General features: G+C 40.9%; 1 protein-coding gene across 2 annotated transcripts in view; it reads left to right on the forward strand.

Annotated features, from left to right (window-relative positions):
• DCC (DCC netrin 1 receptor) overlaps positions 1-25,413 on the forward strand; it is a 1,118,040-nt gene that overhangs the window by 328,194 nt on the left and 764,433 nt on the right. For both annotated transcript variants that reach the window (XM_077282231.1, XM_077282240.1), the window contains exon 2: positions 23,359-23,679. In XM_077282231.1, the coding sequence (XP_077138346.1) occupies positions 23,359-23,679 (321 nt within the window). The remainder of the gene's footprint in view (positions 1-23,358; positions 23,680-25,413) is intronic.

Raw genomic sequence — 25,413 nt, forward strand, 5'->3', positions numbered from 1 at the left:
CAGGCACTCCAGGTGCTTATGTGTGATGCTTCATTGTAATCAATCCTTGTTCTGTCAAATGGTGCTTTCAAATAATGCTGCTTTATAGGCACGTTACATGCTGCCATATGGTGCTTCTATATGGTTCTGTACAGGCTTTCCTTATGCTGCCATATGGTGCTTCTGTAAAGCACCACATTATGGAGACATTCTAATCCATAAGTGAACACTTCCATACAGGTTTAAAACCATATGGCGGTATAGTATGGCTCCATACTTACTCAGGTTGCTATCCCCGTATTGTTTTGCATTAGGCGTGCTCCATTTACTCCCAAATAGCACTGCATTACAGACATTTCATGTGCTTTCATATGGCACTTTCATATGGTAATGCTACAATACAGCCTCTCCATGTGCTGCCATATGGTGCTTTAGTTTTGTGCTGCATTATATACTCCATATGCTGCCAAATGGGCCTTCTGAATAAAATAAAAAAGTGTTACAGGCACTTCACATGCTGCCAGATGATGTTAGAATAAAGTTACCCGCATGCTGCCATGTGAATTTCATGTATGGACTGTAGTGCAGCGGGGTTGGCGCAGTGTGACAGATAGGCAGGGACCACATAAACATTCAAATCAAATGTCTTTAATGTCCAAAGTAACTTACAAATGGAAAGCAAAAGGTATCCTCCAGATCACAACTGGGGCATCAAGACAGTCCGTATCCGAGACCTGTTACCGTGGGCAACTGCACCGCCGTGTCACGCTGAGGGGGCGCCAGGCGCTCGCTACTCTTGGTTACCTCACACAAGCCGGATGTGCAGAGTCACCTCCTCTGCATTTTGCAAACAAACACTGACACGCACAATAGTTTACTGCAGGGTTTTTAAATGGAATCTGTGGCCATGAGCCACTTGTAAGACCCGCTCTGGAGGGAGTGAACCGCCCCACTTCCATCCTGTAGTTTGCTCCAAAAATAAAAGCTCATGCTGGGTTTTCTTAAATCTGCCTTGGCCCAAAGCTTGCCCAAGACCAAACTTACTTTTATTTTGCACTGCAATCACAGCTACGCCTGTGACTGCAATGCCCTCTCATGGTCTCAATATGCTTCTATGAACATCCCATGGACACATAGCGACTCTCATATAACACCGGTCTCTGCCTCACAGGTGCTACAGTGCAAGCATTCCATATACCGCCATATGATGCTGCAATAAAGACATTCATGTGCTTCCATATGCCACTTACATGTGTTGCTGAGTTACACCTACTTCATGTGCTGGCGTTCTGCTCATTACATGCATTTCATGTGCTGTCATATGGTGCTTCTGTATAGTGCTCCATTACAGGCACTCCAGGTGCTGCCATGTGGTGCTTCTTCAGAGTACCGCATGATGGAGACGTTCTGATCCAATAGAAAATACTTACGGTACATATAGGTTGAAAGCCATATGGCGGTACAGTATGAGCCCATACACTTCTGTGAACAGTAGTATGGATGAGCATGAGCCGTGTAGTGAACATTCAGGCTGTTATCCCGCTTTTCCTAGGTGCAGATAGTTTATTATCCAAGGTAATATGCTGGATTATTGAGCAGGTGACTGAGCCATGTGTTTACAAACAATCAGATACTTTTTCTTATATTATTTTAGTTTTTTCAACATTATTTTAGTTTTTTAATATTATTTCAGGGTTTTTAATGTTATTTTAGTCTTTTTTTAATATTATTTTAGTTTTTTATACTATTTTAGGGTTTTTACATTATTTTATTTTTTTATATATATTATTTTAGTTTTTTTTCTATTTTAGTTTTTTTTATATTATTTTAGGGTTTTTATGTTACTTTAGCTTTTATATGATTTTATTTTTTTATATTGTAGGTTTTTTAATATTATTTTAGGTTTTTATATTATTTTAGGTTTTTTAGCATTATTTTAGGTTTTTTTTTAAATATTATGTGAGCTTTTTTTATTACTTTTTTCTTTTATGCATCACCTTGGTACATGTTTTATGTATTTATTTGATTTTTATTTATTTATTTATTTTCTGCATCACATTGATACACTTTTCATGTATTAATTGATTTACTTTACGCCTTTTTATCACTTTTCCTTTTCTATGTATTTATTGCTTCTTTTTATTTTCTTTTTTATCGTTTTTGTATAGATTTTTTTCTTTAAGGTGTCATTTTATCACCTTTTTATGCATTTGTTACACTCTTTTTATACTGTTGTTATCTTTTATGTTACCTTTTCTTCCTTTATGCATCGCTTCGGTATCTTTTCTTCCTTTATGCATCGCTTTGGTATCTTTTCTTCCTTTATGCATCGCTTCGGTATCTTTTCTTCCTTTATGCATCGCTTTGGTATCTTTTCTTCCTTTTTGTGTCACTTTGGTACCTTTTTTTATGTATTTATGATGTGATTTATCCATGTTTTATGCATTTCTGTCCCCGGTAAGTTCTTGGCCGCGGTAAATCTCATCTGTTCCTGCCTGGGGCGGTGGAGTTTGCTGTAGTAATTGTTCAGGATTTAAACTTCTGAAGGAAGCATATTATTATGGCTGGCAGCCTATGTTTCCCCCTGTAGACAGACCCATGTTTTGGAGGCTCCATACTAATTTACAGCTTAACTCCTCGCACCTCCTCTTAACCCATCTGTCGCAGAATGGAGATTATGGATGTTGTGGCACCTGAGTCGGGCGGTCAGCTGAGACCCCCTCATTGTTCTGCAGGATGCTCCTTGGGTGCTGGGCTTTTCTATGGACGAGTCCATTGTCTCAGGCTCTGCTGGGGCCTGGGGTTGGAGGAGCCGCTCCGCTGTCCGCGCCCTTTGTCTCATTCACAGCAGATTATTGCAGTTTTACTTCCACATGATATCCAGATGGGTCTTAGAGGCATTGTCTTCATACATGTTTCCTCACGCGTTTCGTCCTCCATTGTTTTGTTGGGTTTTTTGTGTGCAAAATCAAGTGAAGCGTTATAAAGATAGCGGTCAGCTGAGCTGAGTTTGTCAGGGGCTTTGCAGTGCTGATATCATACCATCAAGTGTAATATACTCCACTGAGATGGATAGAGGTAGCAGAGCTGAGATGGGGAGATGTAGCAGAGCTGAGATGGGGAGATGTAGCAGAGCTGAGATGGGAAGATGTAGCAGAGCTGAGATGGCTAGAGGTAACAGAACTGACATGGGGAGATGTAGCAGAGCCTGGATGTATAGATGCAGCAGAGCTGAGATAGAAGTAACAGATCTTGGATGCATAGGGGTAGCAGATCTGAGATGGATAGATGTAGCAGAGTTCAGATGGATAGATGTAGCAGAGCTCAGATAGTTAGATGTAGCTGAGCTGAGATGGATAGATGCAGCAGAGCTGAGATGGATAGATGCAGCAGAGCTGAGATGATAGATGTAGCAGAGCTGAGATGGGGAGATGTAGCAGAACTCAGATGGATAGATGTAGCACAGCTGAGATGGATAGATGTAGCAGAGCGGAGATGGGGAGATGTAGCAGAGCTGAGATGGGCAGATGTAGCAGAGCTGAGATGGGTAGATGTAGCAGAGCTGAGATGGGCAGATGTAGCAGAGCTGAGATGGATAGATGTAGTAAAGCTGAGATGGGGAGATGTAGCAGAACTCAGATGCATAGATGTAGCACAGCTGAGATGGATAGATATAGCAGAGCTCAGATGAATATATGTAGCAGAGCTGAGATGGATAGATGTAGCAGAGCTGAGATGGATAGATGTAGCAGGGCTGAGATAGGGAGATGTAGCAGAGCTCAGATGGATAGATGTAGTAGGGCTGAGATGAATAGATGTAGCAGAGCTGAGATGGACAGAGGTAGCAGAGCTGAGATGGATAGATGTAGCAGAGCTGAGATGGGTAGATGTAGCAGAGCTGAGATGGATAGATGTAGCAGAGCTGAGATGGATAGATGTAGTAGAGCTGAGATGGATAGATGTAGCAGAGCTGAGATGGATAGATGTAGCAGAGCTCAGAAGGATAGATGTAGCTGAGATGAGATGGATAGATGTAGCAGAGCTGAGATAGATAGATGTAGTAGAGCTCAGATGGATAGATGTAGCAGAGCTGAGGTGGATAGATGTAGCAGAGCTGAGATGGATAAATGTAGCAGAGCTGAGATGGATAGATGTAGCAGAGCTGAGATGAATAGATGTAGCAGAGCTGAGATGGATAGATGTAGCAGAGCTGAGATGGGGAGTTGTAGCAGAGCTCAGATGGATAGATGTAGCAGAGCTGAGATAGGGAGATGTAGCAGAGCTGAGATAGGGAGACGTAGCAGAGCTCAGATTGATAGATGTAGCAGAGCTGAGATGGATAGATGTAGCAGAGCTGAGATGGATAAATGTAGCAGAGCTGAGATGGATAGATATAGCAGAGCTGAGATGAACAGATGTAGCAAAGCTGAGATGGACAGAGGTAGCAGAGCTGAGATGGATAGATGTAGTAGGGCTGAGATGGGGAGATGTAGCAGAGCTGAGATGGGGAGATGTAGCAGAGCTGAGATGGATAGTTGTAGCAGAGCTGAGATGGATAGATGTAGCAGAGCTGAGATGGGGAGATGTAGCAGAGCTGAGATAGGGAGATATAGCAGGCTGAGATGGATAGATGTAGCAGAGCTGAGATGGGTAGATGTAGCAGAGCTAAGATGGGGAGATGTAGCAGAGCTGAGATAGGGAGATGTAGCAGAGCTGAGATGGATAGATGTAGCAGAGCTGAGATGGATAGATGTAGCAGAGCTGAGATGTATAGATGTAGCAGAGCTGAGACGGATAGATGTAGCAGAGCAGAGATGGGGAGATGTAGCAGAGCTGAGATTGGCAGGTATAGCTGCATTTTATACATGGACAGAGCTCTGTGCCGTTTCTTCTGATGGCGCCTCCTTCTTCTCGGTGTCATGCCCGGGTAGACGCCTCATATATATCTTTACCATTTGGCATTTTTTCACTTCAGGGAAAACCACCTCCAAGACTTTCCCCTATAGCATAGTTTTCTGAAGCATTTTCTGCTTAAAAAATCATGGAATTTAAAATTCCCCCCGAAAAACATCAGTGTGCACATACTATTATTAAGAATCTTCCCTGTCCTCATTGACTAAATTGCCGACCACTTCTGAAGTCAATTAGGAGTCGGGAGACAGAGGAGCGCTGCACTTCTCAAAAAAGAAGAGACCCTCTGAGACCGTCCAAGACCCGGCTTGATTTCCTAGATGCAGATGGGCTTTATAATGCAGTAGACTTGAGTTTGCCATTTGACATAACCCGGCTCTGCTATAACTGTATGACGGAAGTTTTGCAAAAGTGCAGGAACCCCCGGATTATTGACGTCCGAATGTTGAGGTGACTCAGATGTAGCAGAGCTGGACATGTTGTGGCTGCGTCCATTACACAGAATGAAGAGGCGGCAGCTTTATGGAAAAGCATTAATTGTGCAATTACCGAGTGCCGCACCGACTGCCAGCTCAGCTCTGCTACGCGGATAGAATACAACCGACTGCAGCGGTTTCCCAGATCTGCGTCACATCTGCACAATGAGAACGTTCATACAATCCCTCCAGAATAAAATACTAACAGTCATGACAATAGGAGGCGACGTCAGAATAGTGTCCCCCGGAATAATTATAAGTGGCGGATTACAGGATGGTGGAGAGATGGCGGGAGAGGGGCTGGCTGGAGTGACCAGACCCCTTCATCTGCTGTGTGTAGTGACTCAGCCAGACGCCCCCTGGTGGCGGGAGAGGAAACTCTGTAGTCTGTCTATCATCTATCCATCTACAGTGTTTGCCAATTGATTCCCCCCTCGGCATTATTTCATGTTTTCCTACCTCACAACCTGTTTTTTTTTTTTTTGGAGGGTTTGCATCAGTTCATATAAAGACCGTGCCGACAACTGTGAACATTGAGTTTTGTTTTTATTGTGAAGCCAACAACAACTAGGACAAAATAACTGTCAATTTCAGTGTGCATAACTATACACCCCCGTAAAGTCAGTACTTTGCAGAGCCTCCTTTTCAGCTGCTTTGGATTAGTCTCTATGAGCTTTCTACTGGGATTTGTGCCCATTCCTCAAGGCAATACTGCTCCAGCTCCTTCTGGTTAGATGCTTTCCTCTGGTGAACAGCAATCTTCAGGTCTGACCACAAATTCTCCACTGGATTAAGGTCTGGGCTGTGACTAGGCCACTCCAACATTTACATGTTCCCCTTTACACCACTCAAGTGTTGCTTTAGCAGTTTGCTTTGGGTCATTGTCATGTTAGAAAGTGAACCTCCGCCCCCGTTAGCGCAATAATATCCCTTGTATTTTGCACCATCCATATTCCACTCGACTCGGACCATTTTCCCTGTCCCTGCTGCTGAAAAACATCACCACAACATAATGCTTCCACCACCATGTTTCACTGTGGGTATGGTGTTCTTGGGGTGATGAGCTGTGTTGGTTTGGCACCAGACATAGCATTTACGTTGATGGCCAAAAAGTTCATTTTTAGTCTCATCTGACCACAGCACCTCTTCCTCCTTACATTTGGGGAGTCTCTCACATGTCTTATGGCAAAAACAAAATGAGCCTTACATTTCTTGTGTGTAAGTAAAGGCTTTTTTCTGCCCACTCTTCCATAAAGACCACCTCTACAGAGTGTACAGCTTATTGTGATCGTATGGACAGATACTCCAGTCTCTGCTTGGGATCTCTGCTGCCTCTCTGATTAATGCCTGGGCTGAGAGTTTTGGAGGGCGCCCTCTCCTGGCAGGTTTGTGGTGGTGCCGTGTCCTTTCCATTTGATGATAATGGATGTGATGGTGCACCGGGGATCTCATCTCTCTTTTTATGCAGGTGAGGCAGTGGTGACACGATGCCTCGTTGTTCTTATGTTGCACCCATGTATATTGTTCCTCAGTGAATTTAATAAACCACATTACACTGAGAAAATGAAATAAAACCACCGCGGTCCGACCGCCGCACGGAGCGCGCTAATGAAAATCCTTTTTACTAAATGCAAAAAAATGAATTTGCATTTTATCCCTGTCTGCTTTGTAAGCAGTAAGCAATTAGATCACATTTAATAGGATTACTCGGCTAATGCTGGAGGTCCTGGTTGGTTTTTTTGTTATTTTTATTTTTTTTTTTACTATTTTTCTGTTTTCATGCCACAAGCTACATGGAGAAAATAATAATACAAGCGGTGGTTCTGGAAAACTGCAGACTGTCAGTGCAAACTAATAGGTTATGGCTTCTGCAAACCACCACTAGGGGGAGCTCACTGCAAATTATTAGGCCTATATAGATAGATAAGTAATACAATTCTGTTGGCCTGCAGTCACCACTAGGGGGAGCTCACTGCAAATTATTTTTCAACACCTGTCGGAGCATGCTGGGAGTTGTAGTTTTGCACTCCACAATTGGAGAAAACTCATTATTAGGCCTATATAGATAGGTAAGTAATACAATTATATTTGCCTGCAGCCACCACTAGGGGGAGCACACTGCATATGGCGTTTTCAAGGCATGCTGGGAGTTGTAGTTTGGAACAAGTAGTTGATCCCTGGCTGCTACTGATAGTGTGAGGTTACTGATGTTTGGACTCGTACAAATAGAGTTGAATAATAAAAATGGTGATTACTTGCTGCCACCACTAGGGGGAGCTCACTGCTAATTATTTTAAGCATCTGTCAGGGTTTTTTTTGCCTTCCTCTGGATCAACATGTTAGGGCATGTTAGGTTAGGCTATGGGTTGAACTAGATGGACTTACAGTCTTCCTTCAACCTTAATAACTATGTCAGGGCATGCTGGGAGTTGTAGTTCTGCACTATTCATTAGGAGCCTTCTGATAATTAAACCTATATAGATACTTAAATAATAAAATTTTTGCCTGCATGCAGCCACCACTAGGGGGAGTATGCTGTATGTATAATTTCCAGGACATGCTGGGAGTTGTAGTTTTGGACCACCTGCAGAATAGGTTAGTCCTTGTGTACGTAAACTTTTTTAAAAAATTTTCCATATTATACCCTCCTTAAATTTTGAGACCCCAATGAAAAAAACGCCCAGCTCATGAGTGTGACGCAGCGGTGTACAGACCCGTAGACTTCTCTATTGTGCACGCACTCATGAAGGAGCTCAGCCCTTTTCCATCCTGAGCGGAAGCGTTTTGATGGGTGGTCCGCACATTTAAGGGGGTATAATATATATATAAAAAATAAAATGATAAGTACATTTTAATTAAAAAAGAAACAAAAATCTATCTACCTGAAGCCACCACTGGGGGGAGCTAACTGCATTTGATTTTCTAGAGATCCCATTGAAATAATTAAATGTGCCCCCTAGTGGCGACTGCAAATATTCACAATTTTATCATTTAAAGGGGCTTATAGAAACAGCGCAACACCTGTCCATGTCTGGAGTTACAGCTCTGCTCTAATTGCAGTGAATGGATCCAAGCTGCAATACCATATTCAACCTGTTTCGGGGGTGGCGCTGTTTTTTGCAAAAAAAAACAAAAAAAAAACTTTTTTTTTTTCTAATCTTGTGCAATCCCTTTAATGGTTTAATGGTAAGGTGCTAGAAAGCTGCAGGATCAGTAAAATACGGCTTTTCTTACATCATTGCAGGGACCCATCATTCTCTTACATCTTTCATGACAGATCCTTGCATTTAATGAATAGATTACAATAAATTGCGCGTTATCACCTGTGACATAGTGAGACCATATTTCGGCTCTCCGGCATTGATATCACATGATTAATGAACGTGAGCGATGATTTCACTGTTTACAATCAGTTCTGTTTGCGTCCGGCGCTGATTACGCGCTTTTCTGCTTTAATGGCGCTTACATTCGTTTTTTTCTTTTTTTTTTTTTTTTAATCACGTTTTCCAGTGGTTTCTGCAACAATTTCTCATATTCCGAGAATATATTATTATGGTCATGGTTATTATTCTTGATTATGGTGAAATTCCTTTACTCCAGAATCTGACAATCCAGAATGGTGAGATAAAAGCTGCCTCTGGGCTCTGATATCTGACGGGGGCCCTATTAAAAATAATAATGTATTTTCCCCTCTGTAGTATCTTTCTCTAATTTTCAGTTGTCTCTGAGCTAGTGGATGTAGACTGGCTGCTAGGATGTCTCCCATACATAGCACAAACAAATATGAGGGATTCCTGCTTTCATGGTTCTATGTAGCACAGGTTCAGGTGGACAATATACAGCTTTACTGAGCAGTGTAGCTGTGAATCCAGCTCTGGAGGAAGATATATCACTCTCATAGAACAATGCAGGACAGTTCTATGTGTGTTTCTGTTCTATATCTAAATTTATGTTGTCTCTGAGCTAGAAGGTGTAGACTATCGGCTATTATGTCTTCCAGTTGTAGCACACACAGATATGAGGCATTCCTGATTTAGTGTTTCTGTGTAACACAGGTTCAAGAAGATATTGCACATCAGTACTGAGTAGTGTAGCTGTGAATCCAGCTCTGGAGTGAGATAGATCACGCTTCTATATCTAAATTTCTGTTGTCTCTGAGCTAGAAAGTGTAGCCCAGCTGCTATGATGTCTTCCATTCCCAGCACACACAGACATGAAGCATTCCTGTTTTCGTGTTTCTATGTAGCACAGGTTCAGGAAGACAATATACAGCATTACTGAGCTGTGTAGTTGTGAATCCAGCTCTGGAGAGAGATAACAGCAAAGCTTAAAAAACAGAACAAAACAAAAAAACAGATAGAAGTGATACTAACTCCCCAATAAAGCGGGCTGACTGATTGATTTTTCAATTAACTCATTCTGCAGCTAACAAAAGGCAGGGCAACACAGAGGCTGTAGGAGGCAAACGATGCAAAAATATTAATGCAACCCGATAACAAAAATTATGTTTAGCCAAACATACATACATTTCTGGGAGAAAAAAAAATTGTCCCCAAAGATGGCCAACCCTTTTTTAAAGGGGATGATCAGAATTAGAAAAAACATGGCTGCTTTCTTCCAGAAACAGCGCCACCTCTATCCATGGGTTGTATTTGGTATTGCAGCTCATTGAAGTAAATGAGGTTAAACTACAATGCCGCACGCAGGCAGAAATAATCATCCATTTTTAAGCCACCTTGGACAGCCCTTGATATTTAAAGATGCACCCAATCAAAATATTTCTCTATATTTTACATATGTCTGGAAACAGGTCCAACAGCGTACATTAAAAATGCGAAAACCGCGTTCTAATACTTTACTCCAGTGCTAAAATATGATCAATTTTCATTAAAGGCCTAGAGCCAGAGGCTGCACCACTGACAATTTCTCTTTAAATCAAGAATCTGATTCAGATGCAGAAGTTGTGACAAGCCAGGATGCGTAATATTGCATTTGCTGGTTTAGATTCATCAAAGCTATATATAAAAAACACTACATGTGGGAAAAAATCAGAACAGGGAATGTAATCATGAGAATGTGTCAGTAGTGCAGCCTCAGGATTTAGACCTACGAATGTAAATCGTCATATCTCAGCGTGGAAACAAGATATCAAAAAACGGTTTTCACCTTTTTAATGTGTGTTAAATGCCCTTTCTCATCCTTCTTAAAAAATGTGACTTTCTTAAAATCATAATTTTTGTACAGTTTTAAGGACTGAGAAAAATATAAGGAACCACAAAGAGACGTCTATCTATGAGCCTAGATCTCAGGCTGATATGGTAGTCATTCTTCTTAGGATTTTTTTTTTAAAGCTTTTATGCACTTGTATCTCAGAACCGATTTGTTGTAATTTTATAGATATTTTTTTTTTTGCTTTTTATATGATAACATTGATATCCTCTAATTAATCCTGGAAATGAAAACACATAAATGTCATTTTATCAACAGTCCCAAGTAAATGTTCTAGGATGAGATTTCCGGCTGGGAGCGAATCCTATGGAAGTGAAGCCATTAATTGACAGTCAGTGGAATCGGCCGCTATGTTCTTCTGTCTAATTGACTTTTAATTTACTCCCCATTTTATGTATCTGGAATCCGAGGGGGCTTCTGGGCATCACCATTTTTTTTCTAACTAAGCCTCGTAATTGGTGGGAATGAGCCATTTGGGAGCTAATGTTTCCTTAGCGGTTAACGGCCAAATGACTAAATGCTGTTTAGTTGGAGAAAAAATACACAAAATTTTGCAAAGTTTAAAAAAAATGCAAAATTTTGCAGAATCAGAAAAAAATGCAAAATTTTGCAGAATTAGAAAAAAAATCCTAAATTTTGCAGAATTAAAAAAAATGCAAACTTTTGACGAGTTAGAAAAAATGTATAATTTTGCAGAATTAGAAAAAAATGCAAAATTTTGCAGAATTAGAAAAAAAATCCAAAATGTTTCAGAATTAGAAAAAAATGCAAAATTTTGCAGAATTAGCAAAAAAAATGCCAAATTTTGCAGAATTAAAAAATCATGTCAAATTTTGCAGAAATAGAAAAAAATGCAAAATTTTGCTGAATTAAAAAAATCCAAAATTTTGCAGAATTAAAAAAAATGACAAATTTTGCAGAATTAGAAAAAAATGCCAAATTTAGCAGAATTAAAAAATCATGTAAAATTTTGCAGAAATAGAAAAAAATGCAAAATTTTGCAAAATTAAAAAAAATGCTAAATTTTGGTGAATTAGAAAAAATGCCAAATTTGCAGAATTAAAAAAATGCAAAATTTTTCAGAATTAAAAAAATCCAAAATTTTGCAGAATTAGAAAAAAATGCCAAATTTTGCAGAATTAAAAAAACGTAAAATTTTGCAGAATTAGAATAAAAAAGTAAACTTTAGCTTTTTTCACTATTTTTAGTTCATTGCCATTCAGTTAAGGCGTTCTGATTAGCATGTGGATATTTCTACCTTCTCGGGAGAAAACAATGTTTATTAGTTATGTATTAATAATTCAGTCTTTGCATTGTGTCTCCTGCATTTAATTAGTTAGAAGCAAATCCATAGTTAGGTGGAATGAAGCTTAATTGAAACAAACGGCTCGACATCCAGCCTAAGGGAATATTTAGATTTGGGGGATTGCGTTGTTGTTTGTGGTTTTTGTAGAATTCATATAGTCATGTGTTACGTGGTGGACTGGAGACAAATCTGCTTAGAAAATGCAGAACCACCTTGTAAGGTGCAGACTGTGACCCAGCCGATCTCAGACACATCAGTCTGATACTGCTGGGAAATCTGACCGGATGCCCTCTATACAGGGCCGGACTGGCCATCTGGCAATTCTGACAAATGCCAGGTGGGCTGCTCCAGTCGTGGGCCGCATTGTTTGCTATGCTGTTAATAACATCAGAGTCCTCAGGGTTTAGTTGAGACTTAGCATCGGGGAAAGGAAAAACACGGGCCTATGTGTTTTCAAATCCCACTCCTGCATAGGGTCCACCAGAGGATTCTCCTGTTCTCCGATGGTCCAGTCCGAGCCTGCCTACCTCTAAGTATGGGGTAGCCAAGCTTGTAGGGATTATCTCATAAAAAGTATACCATCTATTCACAGGGTAAATGTATGATCAAACACCAAGACCCTGACAGATCACAAGCACAGGGATCCCAAAGTCTCTTCTGGGGAGGCCTGGACTGGCCCACAGGAGGACTGGGGGAATCCTCCGGTAGGCCGCCCCTGTGAAGGATTTCTAATGATTAATGCTATTACACTTGTTTCAGAATTTGCAGAAAAAGGAATAATCTAATCATTCATTAAACAAGATGGCCAAATTAATATTACATAGAAGCAAAAGTAACTTTGTACAGGGCTCAGGGTTATCGTTACCTGTAGCTGAACAGTGGGCCCCAAGAATCAATGTTACCGGAGGGCCTTTGCCAACGACGTCTGACACTGCTCATGTGTTTGGAGTCATAGAGTGATCACCTCTACATCACTGTCTATATGAATGTTGGTGGCACATGCTCAGAATCACAAGACAGGTGATACATCTGTGATCACCTGAAGTTACAGCACTGGGAACCCCAGAATTTCGAAGATCAGGGGTCTCAAAATCCTCTGCGTGGTGGGAGCAGTGGTGAGCATGTGTGACGGCCGTTCTATTCATTGTTTATAGTGGTCGGTTGCACATGCCTACTTCCACCAAATAGCTGATAAATATATGAATCACTAGGACCCCTGCTGGTCACAAAAGATGGATGGTTGGAGCAGTACTGAGCATGTGCGACCACCAATCCATTAAACGTCTATATATGGAAGTGGTCGCGCCTGCTCATTTCCATAAGATAGCTCATAAATGTATCATTGCTGAGGATTAAACCACTAGGACCCTTACTGATCACAAAAAAGGGGGTCCTGAAGTCCCCTTAGTGGTTGGAGCAGTAGTGAGCATGTGCGAACACCAATCCATTCACTGTCTATAGAAGAAAGTGGTCGCACGTATTCAATTCCACAAAATAGCTGATAAACGTATGATCGCTGGAGATCAAACCACTAGGACCCTTACTGATCACAAAAAGGGGGTCCTGAAATCTCCTATGTGAATGGAGCACTAGTGAGCATGTGCGGGCACCACTCCATTCACTGTCTGCAGAAGGGATGGTCGGTCGCACATGCTCACTTCCACCAGATAGCTGATAAATGTATGATATCCGGGGGTCAAATCCCTCGTACCCCTACCTGCTCACTACCACAGGATTGGTGATAGATATATTATTGCTGGGATCATGACCATTGGGAAACCCACTCATTCCAAGTAGGGGGTCCTAAACTTTTCTGTAGGAATGCAGTGGTAGTGAGCACCACTACATTCCCGTTTTTTTTCCTTTATGGCCATAATCAAAGAATAGGTGATAAATGTATGATCCCCCAGTGAGTGACGGCTGAACCACTGAGACCCCGACTGATGACAAAACTGGGGGTTCTAGATTCCCCTGTGTGAACAGAGCAGTACTGAGCATGTGCAGCCACTGCTCCATTCACTGACTATAGGAAAGGTGGTGGCACATGCTCACTACTGCTGGGAATGTTTGGCCGCCGTTATCGGGATTGGTGGAGACTAGTGATGAGCAGACGTGCTCAGATAAGGTGTTCTCCACCATGCTCGGGTGCTGACCGATTGTCTTCGGCGTGCTCCAATAATATGTTCTAGTCCCCGCGCCTGCATGTCTCACGGCTGTTAGACACATGCAGGGATTATGAGCACGGCCTCAAAATTTCAGCAATTGTTCTTCATCGCGGAACACTGGGACATCCAGTATTATATTAAAAAATCATTGCAGAAGTAATCGCACCCCATGGCTCATCTCATTGACCCCCTTACTCATCAGGAGGTGATTAAATTTTTTAAAAAAGTCAATAAATGTAGGAAATGTTCCACTTTGTTTCCGCGACCTGTGTAAGCTGATGAATGATACAGTGTCCCCGGAGACATTAATATGACGTACGATGCCAATCCGCGTATAACCATTAACGATGAACTCGGAGCAGTTATTGCGGAAACCTGCAGATAGCGATCGCATTTCTAGTTAAGCCTACTTTCACATTAGCGTTGTGCACTGCACATCACAATGCGACGTGGCAGCGCACCGACGCTAGCAGTGAAAGCGCCGCACAACGGGGGCAGCGGATGCTGTTTTGCAATGCATCCGCTGCCCCATTGTGAGGTGCGGGGAGGAGGGGGCGGAGTTCTGGCCGTGTATGCGCAGTCGGAAATGCTGGACACGATGCACCAAAAAACGTTACATGCAACGTTTTTTGGTGGCGACGGTCCGACGCAACCGTCGCACGACGGTTGCGACGTGTGGCAATGCGTCGCTAATGCTAGTCTATGGAGAAAAAAGCATCCTGCAAGCACTTTTGCAGGATGCGTTTTTTCTACAAAACGACGCATAGCGACGTGCAGTGCACGACACTAGTGTGAAAGTAGCCTAATATGAGGAAATTGTCCTATGTTTTGTTTTCTTTTGTTTCCAAAAAAATCTTAAAATAAATAAATAAAAATGGAAAAATAACAAATAATAAAAATAAAACATAAATGAATCCGGGCTGTATCAGACTGCCACAATATGTGATAAAATGCTAATGGTGTCGGACAGCGGACGCAGCACTGATTTCTTCCTTCCCATTTCTTCCTTCCTTCCTTTCCTTCCTTCCTATCCTTACTTCCTCTCATTATTACCTTTCCCTATTTCATTTCCTTACTTCCTTTCCTTCCTTCCTTCCTTTGCTTCCCTTCCTTTCTTTCTTCCTTTGTTCCTTCCTTCCTTTCCTTCCTTTGTTCCTTCCTTCCTTGCTTTCCTTACTTCCTTTCCTTCCTTCCTTAGTTCCTTCCTTTCCTTTCCTTCCTTCCTTCCTTTCTTTCTTTCTTTCTTCCTTCCTTTCTTTCCTTATCTAATTTCCTTCCTTCCTTTCTTCCTTCCTTCCTTTCTTCCTTAGTTCCTTCCTTCCTTCCTTCCTTTCTTCCTTCCTTCCTTCCTTTCTTTCTTCCTTAGTTCCTTCCTTCCTTCCTTCCTTCCTTTCCTTCCTTCCTTCCTTCCTTCCTTCCCTTCCTTCCCTTCCTTCGAATGAATCCGGGCTGTATCAGACTGCCACAATATGTGATAAAATGCTAATGGTGTCGGACAGCGGACGCAGCACTGATGTCTTCCTTCCCATTTCTTCCTTCCTTCCTTTCTTTCCTTCCTTTCCTTCCTTCCTATCCTTACTTCCTCTCATTATTACCTTTCCCTATTTCATTTCCTTACTTCCCTTCCTTCCTTCCTTCCTTTCTTCCTTCCTTCCTTTCTTCCTTCCTTCCTTCCTTCCTTCCTTCCTTCCTTCCTTTCCTTCCTTCCTTTCTCCAGGTTGGGTTTTGTTACTGCCTCAGATTTGATACATTGTTACATTTGTTCTTGTGTTATGTCACTTATGTATCAGATTTATCTAACATTTCTATCCTGATAAGTTGTGCTCCATGGAAGGATTCTCCAAAATCATTTTTTTAAGTTATTTATTTTTGGTCGGAATTTTTTTTTTCATTGGTAAATAAAAAAAAACCTTTATTTATGGTTAAAAGCTTAAAGGGATTGTCAACGTGGCTTATAAAGGGGGTGATCTGTTATTACATGCCATCTTCAGCAATCAGCTGTTATCAGAGTAGATCTCATGTCCGTCGTGGGTCTTTTCTTGGTTTTCGGCTTCACCTCGAGATTCTCATAATGGTCATATTTAAAGGGGCCGACACATATAATGCAATATTTTTAAAACATATCTCCTTAAAGGAAATCTGGCATCAGGTTTCTGCTATTTAGGGAGAAAAAAAAACTGAATTCAAGGTTGTGTCATTTGTTTGGCTGTGTGTTGTTTCAATACAATCAGTATTTTATCAGAAGAAGATTATCACTGCAGGACTAGGTGTCACATGCCAGGCAGTCCAGCTAATCCTTGTAACCCCGCCCCCACCACTGATTGGCAGTTTGCTACAGTGTACACAGGAGGCTACTAAATAGGGATGTGGGTGGGGTTATACAGGGGCTATAAAGGGCTAAAGTGCCAATTCTGCTGTATGCACATTGTCTCTCCGGAGAGAAAGAGGACTTGAACTCTAGCGCCCCCTATTGGAAGTAACAATCTTAGAAGTCACTATCGACCATTTAGCGAGTCTCGCCACCTGACTTAGCATCTAAGACAAACCAATTTGCAGACACGTGTTTCGGGGTTTTTCGCCCCTCCTCAGTGCAAAGCAAGGCTTCTGACTGATCAGGTTGAGTCTTCGTCACACCTGTGCTCTAAATAAATAAAATGTTAATCCGGCGCAGATCTTCGGTGGGAATCTTTCCTCTTTGTTATGCCCCGGAGGACGTATTTAACAGCTACAGCCGGCCGCCTGCACCACGTCTTTTGTCTCGCATAGTGCAGAGATATATTATTCTGACAGCTCTGACCGTTCCATCGCCTGCAGAAATGACGGCGAAGCCCGAAGCCGACCACATATTAAAATACTGTGAGGCCAGCAGTTTTTTTTTTATTTGACGCATCGCTTATTAAATCACGTACAAGTTTGTTACTTTTTTTTTTCTTCTCCAGCATTTATATTTATGGACGAGCTGTGATTCAGTTTTATGCACGGTTTTCAATAAATGATTGCATGCAAGGGAGCCGTGCGCTTAAATACTGCATGATCCACGGCCGTGGGAGAGACTGCGCCGCCAATATATCTGGCATCAAGCGTTTATCTGCTGTGCACTTTTTTTTTATGCACACTTTTTTTTAATCTGCTAGAAAACTTTAACCCTTTAAATCAAGGGAAATGTATCTTTAGAAGGAAAAGGATCATGGGGCACAATGCAAAATCTGTAACGAGGTTCTCCAGAACGACGCAACATTAATCTCATGGGTCTTTTGTAACCCCTTTAGATAGTCCTTGGGGTGACTGTAACTTTTGCACCTCCCACAGTTACGCCCATTAGGATAGCCCCTTTCATTACTTTGGGAAATCTTTGGTGTGATCAACAGTTTGGCACTTGAAAGCGGTGCAGAGAGCAACTAAAGTAGTGCGGAGAGCAACTAAAGTAGTGCAGAGAGCAACTAAAGCGGTGCAGAGAGCAACTAAAGTGGTGCAGAGAGCAACTAAAGTGGTGCAGAGAGCAACTAAAGTAGTGCAGAGAGCAACTAAAGCGGTGCAGAGAGCAACTAAAGTGGTGCAGAGAGCAACTAAAGCGGTGCAGAGAGCAACTAAAGTGGTGCAGAGAGCAACTAAAGTGGTGCAGAGAGCAACTAAAGCGGTGCAGAGAGCAACTAAAGTAGTGCAGAGAGCAACTAATGCGGTGCAGAGAGCAACTAAAGCGGTGCAGAGAGCAACTAAAGTGGTGCAGAAAGCAACTAAGGTGGTTCAGGGAGCAACTAAAGAGTTGCCGAGAGCAACTATAGCCGTGCAGAGAGCAACTAAAGCGGAGCAGAGAGCAACTAAAGCGGTGCAGAGAGCAATTAAAGCGGTGCAGAGAGCAACTAAAGCGATGCAGAGAGCAACTAAAGTGGTGCAGAGAGCAACTAAAGAGGTGCCGAGAGCAACTAAAGCGGTGCAGAGAGCAACTAAGGTGGTGCAGAGAGCAACTAAAGCAGTGCAGAGAGCAATTAAGGTGGAGCAGGGAGCAACTAAAGTGGTGTAGGAAGCAACTAAAGTGATGCAGAGAGCAACTAAAGAGGTGCACAGAGCTAACTAAAGCAGTGCAGAGAGCAACTAAAGTGGTGCAGGGAGCAACTAAAGCACTGCAGAGAGCAACTAAAGTGGTGCAGAGAGCAACTAAAGCGGTGCAGAGAGCAACTAAAGTGGTGCAGAGAGAAACTGAAGTGGTGCAGAGAGCAACTAAAGTGGTGCAGAGAGCAAGTAAATCGGTGCAGAGAGCAACAAAAATGGTGCAGAGAGCATCTAAAGCGGTGCAGAGAGAAACTAAAGTGCTGCAGAGAGCAACTAAAGTGGTGCAGAGTAGACTTATCCCTCTCACTCACAAAACACTCCACAGCTCAGCACAACCCTACATCTCTTCCTCATCTTTAGCTACCACCCTGTACTGATGCCTTTACCCTTTGCCAGTCATTGCACTGGTTACCCATCCACATCACAGTACAATATAAACTTATCTCTCTCACTCACAACACGCTCCACACTTCAGTATGACCTTACATCTCCTTCCTCATCTCTGTCTTCTAACGACCTCCATAACGTTAACCTTCCTCTCCTATCTTCAGGACTTTCCTCATGCTGCTCCAGTTCTCTACCCCACACTCTTCGGTTAATTCCTAGTATCTATAGTTTTTTTGCTCTTAAAACACATTTTTTAAGACTGGCCTAATACTTTGCTGGTCTATCGATTCCCTGTTCTTCGCTCCTAAACTTTCCTCCAAATTTGGTCCCTTCTATTAACTGTTTTCAGACTCTACATGCACTGTCCCTTATGAAGTGCAACGTGCTGTGAAACATTCTATAGAAATACAAATTATTATTATTATTATTATTATTACTACTAGTGGCTGCCTCTGGTATTGCCGCTCAACACCATTGACTTCAATAAAAATGTCAACCTTGGCACTGTCGCCATTAAAAGTACGGAACTGTGTCTAGTAAATAATGAAGGATGCCCCAGACCACTTAGTCAGACGGGAAGATAGACCCTCAACAATCTGATTTAGGTTGGGCCATCAATATTGCATTCCTGGAAATCCCTTTAATGACAGACTCAGCTCTGCCACTTTTCAATGTGCTGATGTAAGATCTAGTAATTGATTTATGAGCGGCGACGTACAAACTGCCTTCTCTCTGTACTTCTTCTCTAACAAGTCTTATTGATGTACGTCTTTGCGTTCTTGCAGTTTCGTGAACTGCAGATATGATGCTGGAACGCCACAAGTGGCAAAACATATGGCGACTGAAAGGCAACAGAATTATTGCCATATGCCAATTAATGAGATAATGATGGTTGTTTTAATTAACCTTGCTGTTGTGTACAGTAAATTAACGTCTTCATAACTAGCAATTGCTGCTCCTCGCTGTCATAATGGAAGACGAGAGGTTACATCATAGTTGTCGAATTGCCCCATAGGTTCTGCTCTGAGGCACGTAAAGCTACTATAAAGCTGCCCCATGTTCAAGAATATAACTACTATAATACTGCCCCTATGTACAAGAATATATCTACTATAATACTGCTCCTATGTACAAGAATATAAATACCATAATACTGCCCCTATGTACAAGAATATAACTACTATAATACTGCTCCTATGTACAAGAATATAACTACTATAATACTGCTCCTATGTACAAGAATATAACTACTATAATACTGCTCCTATGTACAAGAATATAACTACTATAATACTGCTCCTATGTACAAGAATATAACTACTATAATACTGCTCCTCTGTACAAGAATATAACTACTATAATACTGCTCCTATGTACAAGAATATAACTACTATAATACTGCTCCTATGTACAAGAATATAACTACTATAATACTGCTCCTATGTACAAGAATATAACTACTATAATACTGCTCCTATGTACAAGAATATAACTACTATAATACTGCTCCTATGTACAAGAATATAACTACTATAATACTGCCCCTATGTACAAGAATACAACTACTATAATACTGTAACTATGTATAAGAATATAACTACTATAATACTGCCCCTATGTACAAGAATATAACTACTATAATACTGCCCCCTATGTACAAGAATATAACTACTATAATACTACTCCTATGTACAAGAATATAACTGCTATAATACTGCCCCTATGTATAAGAATAGAACTACTATAATACTGCTCCTATGTATAAGAATATAACTAGTATAATACTGCCCCCTATATACAAGAATATAACTACTATAATACTGCCCCCTATGTACAAGAATATAACTACTATAATACTGCTCCTATGTACAAGAATATAACTACTATAATACTGCCCCTATGTGCATGAATATAACTACTATAATATTTCCCCTATGTACAAGAATATAACTACTATAATACTGCTCCCTAGATGCAAGAATATAACTACTATAATACTGCCCCTATGTACAAGAATATAACTACTATAATACTGCCCCTATGAACAAGAATATAACTACTATAATACTGCTCCTATATACAAGAATATAATTACTATAATACTGCTCCCTATGTACAAGAATATAACTACTATAATACTGCCCCTATGTACAAGAATATAACCACTATAATACTGCTCCCTATGTACAAGAATATAACTACTATAATACTACCCCTATGTATAAGAATATAACCACTATAATACTGTCCCTATGTACAAGAATATAACTACTATAATACTGCTCCTATGTACAAGAATATAACTACTATAATACTGCTTCTATGTACAAGAATATAACTACTATAATACTGCTCCCTATGTACAAGAATATAACTACTATAATACTGCTCCTATGTACAAGAATATAACTACTATAATACTGCCCCTATATACAAGAATATAACTACTATAATACTGCTCCTATGTACAAGAATATAACTACTATAATACTGCCCCTATGTACAAGAATATAATTACTATAATACTGCCCCTATGTACAAGAATATAACTACTATAATATTGCTCCTATGTACAAGAATATAACTACTATAATACTGCTCCTATGTACAAGAATATAACTACTATAATACTGCTCCTATGTACAAGAATATAACTACTATAATACTGCCCCTATGTACAATAATATAACTACTATAATACTGCTCCTATGTACAAGAATATAACTACTATTATACTGCCCGGTATGTACAAGAATATATTACTGTAATCTTTATTTCGTCAGCTTGATTCCGGGTGACGTTGGATAGATTTGTGGCTCAGGCTGAAGCCCATCGCGATGTTATGAGGCGCTGGCAGTCATGCCAAGACAGTTGCTAATCATGGTGTACAATGCTCCTCTTGTTAATCTACTGTAATTCTGTCCCTACGAGATAATTGATATTTACTTATTAGTTTGTTTGTAATTTGCGGCTTTCTGCGCCTTGATGATAGGTTTACATCACTGTCTCGGAGGCGCGGTGGACGCGTTTGTGTCTATTATGAGTCCCCAATAAGTGTTGTGACGATTTTTTTTTTTTTTACTTTCCTGCTGTGAATAATTAAGATTGATTGGAGTGCTTTCTTTGTCCTTTAAAAAACACACTGTTTAATTATTATGCCATTATGCTAATTCATGCAAATGTTAAAAGTGTTCTCTTGGTTTAGAGTGCAAAGAACAAAAACAAGATGAAAGTGTTAGTCTAAAGTACAAATTAGTTTATTACGTCGCTAAATAGCCTCCTAGGAAGCAGGTGTCCTGTGTACATGAAATAAACAGCCCTGTTGTAGCATATAAAATGTTCCGTTGTCGTGTGCGCGGTACTCAACGGAGCTCGGAGAGGCAATTATACATGTTTATGTTTTTCTTATGGCTGAAATACATTATAAGTACCAGAAAATGTGGTGTTTGGCATTTTGCAAGCCTTTTAACGAACATATAGTGATATATCTATGCATTCTACTGTGTGTACGTAAGAGAAACCCAATAGCGTAGTTTTCTTGAATTTGTGGCTCTCCAGCTGGGACATGACTGCAGCTGCTATACTCCGAAATGTGGATTCTACCAGCGTGGACTCTACAAGATTTAACTATACAAGGAGGACTATAGAAAGGTTAACTGCTTAAGTTGGACTTTACAAAATGGACTCTACAAGGGTGGACTTTATAAGTTGGACTCAACAAGGTTGGACTATGCTAGGTGGTCTCTACAATAGTGAAACTCACAATGTATACACTCTCCAAGGTTATGCTACACAAGGTGGACGCTATAAGAGTAGACGTTCAAGGTTGGACTTTACAGGGTTGGACTCTACAAGTGTTGACTATACAAGGTTGGTCTGTGCTAGGTGGACACTATAATGGTGTACAATGTATACACTACAGAGTTGGAGTGTGCAAGGTTACACTGTACAAGGTGGACGCTATAAGAGTAGACTCTACAAGGTTGGACTCTACAAGTGTGGACTCTATAAGGTTGGACTGTGCTAGGTGGACTCTACAATTGTGAAAGTCACAATGTATACACTGCAGGGTTGGACTCTCCAAGATTGGACTCTCCAAGGTTACAGTATACAAGGTGGACTCTATAAGTGTAGCCTTTCAGAGTTGAACTTTACAGGGTTGGACTCTACAGGTGTGGACTCTATACAAGGTTGGTCTGTGCTAGGTGGACTCTGCAATGGAGAACGTTACAATGTATAGACTACAGAGTTGAACTTTACAGGGATGGACTCTACAGGTGTGGACTCTATACAAGGTTGGTCTGTGCTAGGTGGACTCTGCAGTGGAGAACGTTACAATGTATAGACTACAGAGTTGGACTTTACAGGGTTGGACTCTATAGCTGTGCACTCTACAAGGTTACACTATACAAGGTGGACGCTATAAGAGTAGACGCTCAAGATTGGAGTTTACAGGGTTGTACTCTACAAGTGTGGACTCTACAAGGTTGGTCTGTGCTAGATGGACTCTGCAATGGTGATCGTTACAATGTATAAACTACAGATTTGGAGTCTACAAGGTTGGACTTTACAAGACTGAACTCTCGAAGGGTGGACTCAATGTAGTAGACTCTACAAAGGGGGATTCTACAAGAGTGACCAACACAAGGATAGACTCTGCAGTACTTTGTCCATTTCCATTTTATAGATTGATGCATTTGAAAGGAATACTGATATTTTCATACGTCTTGATAGATCAATCACAAACTGTGCTTTTGGGGCCCATCAATATTTAGCTTATCAGGTCTTTAGATGGCCTAGTGGAAAACCAAGTTAATAGGAATTGACCTATCTATTTTTTCTGTTTTTGTTTCAGGCTCACAAGTAAAGACTTTCACGTCATTGTGGTTCATCTCTGAGCCCGTAGATGTAGTCACCATGAGGGGGAGTTATGTGGTGTTAAATTGCTCTGCTGGCTCAGATCGAGGGTCCCCGATCATCAAGTGGAAAAAGGATGGAGTGTACCTAAATCTAGCAATAGATGACAGAAGACAACAACAGAGCAATGGATCCTTGATGATACAGACTGTGGTACATTCACGGCATCACCGGCCCGATGAAGGCTGCTATCAGTGTGAAGCATCGTTAGATGGGGTTGGTGCAATTATTAGTCGGACAGCTAAAGTGCTGGTTGCTGGTAAGATGCTTTTTATGTATTTCTTCATTTTATTTCTGTTGGTGCAAGCAGAATACATTGATGATGTCTGTGGTCTCGGACCACCAATGATTTGCAAGATGAAAGCATAGTATCTATGATTACTTGCTTAGCATTCTACAAGATGTACCAAAGGGCTTTGATTACTCTTTGCCATTCGGTCCTCCTGGAAACCAGCAGTGGTCACCAATGTGGTCTTCTAAGATGTATCTCACTCTTTGCCATTCGGCCCTCCTGGAAATTAGCAGTGGTCACCAATGTGGTCTTCTAAGATGTATCTCTGACCTATAAAAAGATCACATTCACTGGGTATCTCATCCTTGGAAACTGTTTTCCCAATAACATTAGGATCAGTTCTATGGCACTGATCTTTTATCACTGTTGGGTAATGGCCATGACATGACCACTAGAGATTTTGTGAAGCTGAATTTTGTTATGGATTTGATTTTTCTGTCTTTTATAACTGTCTATCTCAATTTCCCGGTGACTCTCTCTCACTATCCAGATTCACCATAAATTGGCTGTTGCATTCCCTGCTTTGGCTTTTATACAGGCTATAGTAATGCATCCTGATTGGCTGTGCTATATCATGTGATATGATGTTTGCAAGGCACTATGGAGACTATCACTTGAAGTTATATGATCCTTCTTTAGCTGATACAATCTTCTGCAATGTGCAAAATGGCGGCAAACATTTTGGACGGTTATCACAAAAGAAAATAGCTAATTGTTATCTTATATCTTATACCAGTCTGGAAAAAAAGCCAAACAATCAGACAACATTGAGAAATCCATCTGTATCTTTATATTTGAGCAGCAGCTTCAATACTCATCCCCGGTGTAACGATTTGTAACATATCCAGTTCGGCATCTTGTGATTTAGTCTGCGTTGTAATTGAATCAGACAATATTACGGTGTAATACTACAAAAACATTTCAATCCTGCAAAGTTTCAATAGTAAAAAGCTGCAGTGATATAAAGTGATTTAAATTCTTAATTACCCTGATGTACAACAATGTCGGGGAACGTCTCCGCATAGATCTGCTGGGACTGACGCAAGCACAGCTGTGTTTGAGTGATCCCAATTCTTCAGTCACATTCTCCTGGGTGCTCTTCTCAATCGTTGGCTCAAAACCTAAGAAAGAATCTAGAGTCACAGAACGATCTGAAAGATCACACAAGGAATGGAGCTGTGTGCATCTGGAAGGGTTTAGAAAAAGGAAATCCAAATATATCGATTATAGACAGTATGTATGTATAAAGTGTAAGCTTAGTAGCTGAATTCCATAGTGTTCTCTCATACTGTGGTCACTTGAATTAGTAGGAATATTTTAACAATAGGACAATCAACCAGTCTGAGCATAGAAACTGGATAGCCATTGCTATTAGCATGCTATTTCAAGAGAGAAGTCCACTAAACAATAGCTTCCTATGTACATCTGTCAATCAAATAAATAGAACAACAGTTCTAACCAGGAAGAACACAGGACAGAGGGGCTTGCACCCTTGAGCAGGGATTTTATGTCCATAAGAAAATCAAGATAGTCTATTAATGAAAAGAATGGGGAAGGGAAGCTCGAACTATAATAAGCATAGAACATGGAAGGTCCACCCATGAATAGAATAGAACATGGAGCTCCACCCATGCAGAGCAGAGGCCAAAAGGGGTTACACCCATAAACAGAACAGGAAGGTTACATCCATGAGAAATACAA

Source organism: Ranitomeya variabilis, chromosome 1, assembly GCF_051348905.1.
Source record: "Ranitomeya variabilis isolate aRanVar5 chromosome 1, aRanVar5.hap1, whole genome shotgun sequence".
NCBI classification, from domain to species: domain Eukaryota; kingdom Metazoa; phylum Chordata; class Amphibia; order Anura; family Dendrobatidae; genus Ranitomeya; species Ranitomeya variabilis.